Raw genomic sequence first — 8658 nt, 5'->3', positions numbered from 1 at the left:
CAGCAGCTTAAGACTGCTTTATTGCTTTTGTGTTGGAACTGGAATCAATAAGACGTGTGAATCATTTGGAAGTTTGTGGCTGCTATAATGCAGCTGACCACTAGATGTCACTGGTAGGGTCTGTTTTTGAGGCTTTTTTCAATACAATCAGGAAGAACCCTCATAAGCTCCACAAGGCTTCATCCACCCATCTCTAGATTAAAGTAACTATATACATAACCATTAGGTTCATATAAAGTTAAAAAAAAAACACATCAGCTTAAATTAGCATTAGCAATTGTTTTTATTTGTATACATGCATATTTTATTTTGTGCGGGCAGTTCATTTGACATTTTCTCTTATTCATTTTTATCCTATTTTTAATTTATTTTATCTTATTGCATTTTACTGTTCTATTGTTTTCTACATCTATTTGTATTGTGTCACTCTATTGTTGTGCAGCACTTTGGAAACCTTGTGTTTGCTAAAATGATGCAATATAAATAAAGTGGATTGGATTGGATTAGCATAACCAAAATTATCCAACTTAAACTGTATTTTACTAACTAATTAAATCAAACAGTCATGAAAAAGCATGAAATCAACACATCATCCACATTCAGAGTGTTTTCTTCCTACCAGTAACATCTTGTGAGTGACTGATCAGATGGTCCTGCCTTGTTTCCAGGTGAGAGGATTACCTGAGCTCCATTCAAACATTTCATGCCATGCCTCCCCAGTGGGTGTGCAGGTGAATATGGTCCCTCTAGGAGCACTTGCTGAGAGTTTTGGTTCCACCCACTTATTTTGTGTGTGGTCGCCCTCTGCAGGTCTGGAGTGCATCAGAGTGAATCTTGTGAATGTTTTTTTTTGTTGTTGTTTGTTTTCAGATCTTAGGATCTTGTGAATATTCTCTGTTGAGTGAATTGGGATTTGACACAACAGGCTGTGAAATACTGAAATGGTTTAACATGTTTTATTGAATGAACAAACTAATGAATAAATGAAAGTTATTTAACACAGAATAAAACAACCAAAAATGTCATCAGGAAGAGCTGCAGAGGGGAAAAAAACAGAAACACTTTTAAAAAATGAATTACCTATCACAGTCTACACTGAAATACTGAAGATTCTGGAGCATAGCAAATACATTATTACATTGACATATTACAGTTTTTCTCAGTCGCTTTGGTACAATTCTCAAATCATCCTCGACATTTGCAAAACAGTAAGTGCATTTCTCAAAACAATTTGTACAAATAGCAAAACACCATGGATGACCTGCAAAAGCCACTCTCTTGCTCAAAATCCTTAGTTCATCTCTCAAAACTAAATATCCGTGTCAATGAACATGTCAGTGCATCAGAATGACAAGTCCTTGTGTCACTGTGTACGGATAAGACAGTCAAATTGCTTAGTCATGTTGTCAATATAACAGTGTACTCTGGAGGGATGTTCTGATGTAAACTATGGCTAAAGTTTTGATGACAATTATTGTAAATTGTAGGTTACACCTTAGTGTATGTGGAGTTTGAAAGAGACTGGACAAGATTCACATTTACGCTTTTATTTTTTTCCTGATAAAGAAAAGAAAAGACAGCACTGCATAGCACAAAGAAAAAACAAAAACAAAAGTAGAAATGTAAACATAGGACCATCTCCTTAGGGAAAACTGTACATGCATTGCCGTAATTACAGTGCAATCGTCCTACACCTCCTGACGTTCCTGTCTGTTGGGCCACAAATTCTCATCCACATCACAACGAATGTTTTCTCTTGCGATGCAGCGTGGAAAGAATCTTTTGGAGTGTCTTATCCAGCCTCTGCAGGCATCTGCTGTGATGTCATCACACGCTGCATCCATGGCAGCCAGAAGGGTCATCTGTGTATGTGGCTGGCGATCATATACTTTCCATCTCCATGCTGAGAAAAATTCCTCAATGGGATTAAGGAATGGGGAGTAGGGTGAGAGGAACTCCATCACCATCCTGTTGTGGGCCGCAAACCATTGCCTGATGATGTTGGAGCGATGGAAACTGACATTGTCCCAAACAATCACAAACTTTGGCAGGTCATCTCCAGTCTGGCCCCTCTCTTCTTCAGGGATGAGATCCCTGTAGAGTGGGTCTAAAAAGGTGACAAGATGCTCTGTGTTGTATGGCCCAATAATGGGAATATGCGTTAGCACACCATTCTCAGAGATAGCAGCAGCCATGGTTATGTTCCCGCCCCGTTGGCCTGGCACATCAGCTGTAGCTCTGTGGCCGATGATATTTCGACCACACCTTCTGCGTTTAGTTAGGTTGAAGCCAGCCTCATCCATGTAGATGAAGCTGTGCGGTGGTTCACTTGCTTCCAGTTCCATTATACGCTAGATCCAGAAGACACAAAGAGTTTAATGAATTACATGCATTTTCATTTTGGGCAACAGTTACATCAAATGTATACAGCACATATTGCATCTTCTTTTCTACAGCCATAGCAAATGTGTAAAAGTCACAATTACTGTACTGTATATCACTATACAATGTTGTCATGTTTACTGTGAGGTACAGTTGCTGCATGCTCATTCATGTTTTACCTGTACATACTGGTAGCGCAGGTCCTTCACTCTTTCGTCATTTCTTTCAAATGGAACGGTGTACAGCTGCTTCATATTCATTTGGTGTCTTTTCAGCACCCTGTCAATGGTTGAGATGCTGACTGTTTGGATGTTATCAAAGATGTTGTTGTCTTCTATAATGGCACTCTGTATCTCCCTTAGTCTTATGGCATTGTTTTCTACGACCATGGTGCAAATAGCCTCCTCCTGTTCGGGTGTGAAAAGGGGCCCTCTGCCACCCCTGTGAAGCTGTCTTGCAGTCCTATGTGGAAGACATATAGTAATGCAAAACACAAAATTGAGTAAGATAAAATGTCACTGTTTACATAAAGTATACTGAATGAATATTGTAAAATGCAAGTGGAATACTGTAATATTGTATGAAGCATTACAGAAAGTATACAGTATTACAGTACAGTGCCTATTGTTAGATTACATACCGGTTCTGTTGACGAAAAGTCTGAATGATTGAGGATACAGTTGTCCTCCCAACATTTGGCTGCACCCTTCGACCAGCCTCGGCCATTGTAAGCCCATGATTGACAACATGGTCTACAAGTGTGGCTCTTATTTCATCAGGAACACGCATATGTCCTCGGCCTCTTCTGCCTCCTCCTCTATTTTGCCTCCCAAGTCCTCCGCCACGCAGCCTCACTCCTCTTCTTCTTCTTCTCGCTGGCTGTTGACCCCGTCCAATTCCTTGTCCGTCCATTTTCAGAAATTGTAACACTGTGTTGTGCTCCGGCTATATACGTATATACTTGCCAGTTGATTGATTCGTTTGAGAAAGTCAAGATTCACCTGGGAGCAATTTACCAATTCAGGACAGACTTAGAAAAAAAGTCTTATGGAAATGTATAGAAATATGCTTGACATGTTATGACAACGTGTTCAACCATTTTGCATGTAAAGACTTATGCTATGAACTAATGCCTAAATGTTGTGGGTGGTGAGACTATTCAACAGAGACCCATGATAATACATTTTGATCAACATGACATAAGCAATTGATAATGTAGGAAACAGAAGAGAATTGTACATAATCATTTGCATGGATGTACCAAAGCATTTGCAACTTGCTCAAAGAAATGAGAAACTGCTTTTTTGATGTGCACAAGTGACACAATGATGTGAAGATTGAACAGGTAGTTTTGAGAATTTCAGTTCTGATCTGAGAAATGTACCAAAGCGACTGAGAAAAACTGTAATAATATTACCTATCATTTCAACAGTGGGGTCCCAGCCACTGAGGGTGTTTGCTGCCCTCTGCAGGTCAAATAACGTCCACAACAACAAGTTCAGATTTCAAAGAGTATCATCAGACATTATAATTCATTGCTGAGCTATGTTCTGTTGCTAATTGTATGTTTTATTGATTTTTTAAAATTATTTTTATAACTGCTGCTTTGTTGCTTATTGTATGTTTTATAAACAATTATATGTGATTTGATGTATTTTCTAGGGCTGGGGATGAAGTTAGGAAGTTGAGCGAGATGTTTGAATTTGTGTATTTGTAGTGCAATGTAATGCTGTCATGTTTTTTTATTTTTATTTTTTTTAAATTGTTTGTTTGTTTTTGTTTTTTATTTTATTTCAAATTTGAAACACATTTACATAAACGACATACAAGTAAACAAAATGCATTAATATCTTCAATGTATAAATCAGCCATTTCCATATTTAAACTATTAACTCCATGACAGCCAGAACAAAAAAAATAGGAAAATATATGGTAACAATAGAAACTTATCTGTAAAACATTAAAATTAAAATAAAGAAAAATTATTGATCTTTATCCCAATCTTTTATAATTGATAATTTTTGCCAACCATCTGATTGTGGCTTTCTTTTATTTTTTTTATCATAATCTTGGTCAGGTCAGGAAACCCAGGACAACAACAACTTGTTGCAAAAGAAATAAAATCTTAATTATAAGTTCCTTCGAAAATGCCATTTCCAAAATAAAAGAACTATTTATTGTGCTCATTGATATACTTTATAATATTTATTTATTGTGCCTTTAATTTAGCAGGGGATGGTTTCGATCCATCGACCTCTGGGTTCTGGGCCCAGCACGCTTCCACTGCGCCACTCCGCTATTAGTCATCAATAGTTAATAAAGTAAAAGTATATTGCTAATTGTTAAACACTCCAGAAAAAAAGTGTTGTGCTGAGAAAATGTACATTATACTCAATTTATCCAGAGAACAGATAAATATGCAGAGAACAAGGACATTTTTTTTTCTAAACTTCAAATCAAGTGCTTTTTTTGTGTGCATTATCTTTCAAAATATAATTGAATAATTATTCATTTTAAACAAAAATAAAATAATAATAATAACAAAAGAAAAAATGCTCTTGGGATGTTGTCCTTTCAGATAGTTTTAGGATTCATTTCATAGCCTTATTTGTTCATTTATTTAATTATATTAGTTTATATTTTATATAATAATTAAACTGTCTGTTGATAATGAACTTCAGCGAATATTAAAAATAAACAAAATAATCATCAGCCTATCATGACGTGATGAGGGTCACATGTTGATTACAAAACAGTGTGTAAAATACCATTTGGAAAAATTTTTATTATGTAAATTCATTTTGTTTATCAGTTTCAGTGTTTTTTGAACCATTACATCATAATGTCACAATATTATACCCTCTCTATTAACCCGGGCTTGGGACCGGCACTGATGCTGCACCAGCGTGTCTCATCAGAGGCTAGATTGGTGTATTGTTGTTTATTTTATTATTTAACTGGTGTTAAATAAAGGGAGAAACCTCAGCACCAGGAGAAAACCCAACGTTTTTTCGAAATATATAGCTTACTATATATTTGCGGGTAAACCTGAGCAACCAGGAGAAAACCCTACGTTTTTTCGAAATATATAGCCTACTATATATTTGCGGGAAAACCTGAGCAATCCAGGAGTAAACCCACTGAGTCATTTTGATCAACGTTTTTTCGAAATATATACTATATATTTGCGGGAAAACCTGAGCGACCAGGAGAAAACCCTACGTTTTTTCGAAATATATAGCCTACTATATATTTACGGGAAAACCTGAGTACTCAGGAGAAAACCCTACACTGACTCATTTTCATCAACGTTTTTTCGAAATATATATACTATATATTTGCGGGTAAACCTGAGCAAACCAGGAGAAAACCCTACGTTTTTTCGAAATATATAGCCGACTATATATTTGCGGGAAAACCTGAGTACTCAGGAGAAAACCCTACATGAGATGGTCACAGATGGCGGAGAGGGGGAGAGGAAGTTTTTTTTATAAATATATACATTGGGCCAATTCAGAGTGTTCAATTAGCCGATATATTTATGGGTAAACCTGAGCCCCAGGTGAAAACCCGACATGGAGGGGGAGCGGGGGAGAGGAGTGGAGGAGGAGACAGCTACTGACAGGCAGCACCCTCCTCAACCACTTTATCGTCATAGACGATCCTATCCTTCTCCTCCTTCTCCTTCTTTTTCAGCTCCTTCTCTTGCATTTTCCCCTTCATTTTCTGCAGCTCTGCATCTCTATCATCGACCTTCTTCTTACCAAACAAGAAGCCTTTCCTCTTCCTGTATTGGTCGAGAGCGATGTCCTGCCAGATCTTTGTCTCGGCCAGTTGGTCCTTGAACCTCTTCTCCAGGTACTTGCTGTCGTCCCTCATCCCTCTTTCCCAGGACTCCCAGCATTGTTCCCTGGTCTCCCACCTCTGTTTTTGCTCTGCTAGGTCAGAGTCCCTCTGGCGGACTTGCTCCATGACCTGGTTCAGCTTCTCTTGGTGTTGAACCTGCAGAGCCTCGAGGTTCTGGCTGTTTTCAGCCCGGACCTTTGAGAGCTCTTCCTCCATTGTGGTGATTTTCGTCTCCCAAGCTCTCTTGTTTTCCAGAGATTCTGCTTCTTTGTGCTGGAGCTGCACCTGGGCCTGATGTTCAGCTTGCGGACCCTGCTGCTTCTCAGCAAGGTCTTTGGCGAATTTCTCCTCCAAAGCGACGAACTTGGCCTCCAAAGCGTTTTTGCTCTGAAGGTGTTCCTCTCTGCGTTTGGACATGAGGCTTGTGGTGTTAGACAGCAGCTGTGTGAGAGTGTCGGTTTTATTACGGAGTGCCTGGATCTCAGCGTCCTTCTGCAGGAGCTGAGTCTCAAGCTGGGCCACCTTACTCTCAGTACGAGGCTCGTCAGTGCGGACTGGGACTGCAGCCTTGAACACAAACACCTCCTTCTTTTGCTCAGAGAGGGTTTTCTCCAGGGCCTCGTACTTTGCCACAATTGCGTCGTGTTCCTGCTTGCTGAGGAGCTGAGCTGCCTGCGTCTTCTCCTCCTGGAGCTGGAGGCTCTTCTTGAGACGGGCGTTTTCAGACTCTAGCTCGCAGATGGTTTCGTAGCTCTTCTTGTATTCAGCGGTGCAATGTCGGACATTGACCTCTAAGAGCTCCTCCAGACGTTTGATTCTGTCTTTGAATTTGCGAACCTGGTGACAGAAAGGCTCTCTCTTTTTCCCAGCTCCAATCTTAGACAACTCCATCTCCAGCGTCTGACTGTGGACCGGTGCCTGAGCAGGGTCCACGTCAGCTTGAGGAGAGGGAGAGTTTGGGGGAGGAGGGGGACAGCCCTGAGGACCACAGTTTGTTGGGTTGATCCTAACATCCATTGTAGCAGAATAGAACAAATGGATTATGTATCAGAGTTGTACGAGAGTCTGTGTTGTGACAGAAGTTAATATGGTAATACAAGAAGTATCAGTATAATTATTAGCGAAGAACTAATAATAATGTACTGATACTAGTATTACTTGTTAAATTCTGTAACAGGGTTGTGTTTATAATTGCCAGCGAAAATTAGTAACAAACATATAAATGCAGTAAGTAATTGACGATTGACGTAATTTGTCAAATCCCAAGCCTCTATATACAACCAACAATCTGATTTGCTGTGATGTCATCATATGACATCATCAGCTGTTGGATTGTTGTGCTTTGATGTTGACATGTGGGGATGACATCATCGCAGGATGACATCATAAACATTCCAAACCACCAAGCACATTCCTGAAAACGATGATGTCATCCCCAATCCCCCCTAATCAGACAATTTAATGATTATATAAAATATAAACTAATATAATTAAATAAATGAGCAAATAAGGCTATGAAATTAATCCTAAAACGACAATGCAAAAAAAAGCTCTTGATTTGAAGTCTAGAAAAAAATGTCCTTGTTCTGAACTTCACTCTGCATATTTATCTGTTTTCTGGATAAATTGAGCATAATGTACATTTCACAATTAACAATATATTTTTACTTTAATAACTCTTGATGACTAATAGCAGAGTGGCGCAGTGGAAGTGTGCTGGGCCCAGAACCCAGAGGTCGATGGATCGAAACCATCCTCTGCTGAGTTTGTAATCGGAGGGTTAAAATCCCACTATGTGCTGATTACTAACTGCATTTCCAATGTATTGTTGTTGAAGTGTCCACCGTTCATTTGTTTCAGGGCATGAAAATGTTTTTTTCTGCATAAATTCAAAAGCATTCTCACAGTTCACATCACATTCTCACATTATATTTTTTTTACACAGCCTTTAATCTTTGTGTTTCCATTATTTTCAAAAAAAATGCTGGCCCTTACACTTTCCTCTCTGTGTCCTTGTATTTCACTGCAATATAAAAAAAAATCTCTATTAATCTATAAGTCCTGCAACAATTCAAACATAAATTAACACAGTTAGAATGTCACCAGAAAAAGAAAGAAAATCAAGTTAAATTTCCTTTTTAATCGGGAATAAAATTGAATTTATATGTAAACACTTTTCCACATAAGAGTCATGAATGTTGGAAAATAAAAAGTGTCTCCACATATTGTACATTTAAGCTTTGTGTCGGGCCGAACAACGGCCCTTATAATACAACATACCACGGCCTGAAGTGAGCTACTGCTTTTATAAAACGGTTATCAACTATGGCAATAATAAAGTGATGGACATATTCCATTTTAAACAGTGTCTATTAACAAAAATCATCCATAAAATTAGATTTTTCTTACAAAGAAATAGGTCCTCCTGTT

At 38.5% G+C, this 8658-nt stretch overlaps 1 protein-coding gene and 1 non-coding gene across 2 annotated transcripts; one reads left to right on the top strand and one right to left on the bottom strand.

Moving 5' to 3' along the window:
* Positions 1–1688: 1688 nt before the first annotated feature.
* Positions 1689–3416, bottom strand: LOC131988119 (uncharacterized). Its single transcript, XM_059353149.1, has 2 exons — positions 2562–3416; positions 1689–2351 (listed from the first exon to the last, which is right to left on the bottom strand). The coding sequence occupies exons 1-2, from the start codon at positions 2769–2771 to the stop codon at positions 1689–1691; spliced, it is 873 nt and encodes a 290-aa protein (XP_059209132.1). The 5' UTR covers positions 2772–3416.
* Positions 3417–7919: 4503 nt separating this feature from the next.
* On the top strand, positions 7920–7991 carry trnal-cag (transfer RNA leucine (anticodon CAG)). Its single transcript has one exon. It is a non-coding gene; the product is annotated as a tRNA-Leu (tRNA).
* Positions 7992–8658: the final 667 nt, after the last annotated feature.

Source organism: Centropristis striata, chromosome 2 (assembly GCF_030273125.1).
Source record: "Centropristis striata isolate RG_2023a ecotype Rhode Island chromosome 2, C.striata_1.0, whole genome shotgun sequence".
Taxonomy (NCBI): domain Eukaryota; kingdom Metazoa; phylum Chordata; class Actinopteri; order Perciformes; family Serranidae; genus Centropristis; species Centropristis striata.
This window is presented reverse-complemented; position numbering and strand designations above follow the sequence as displayed.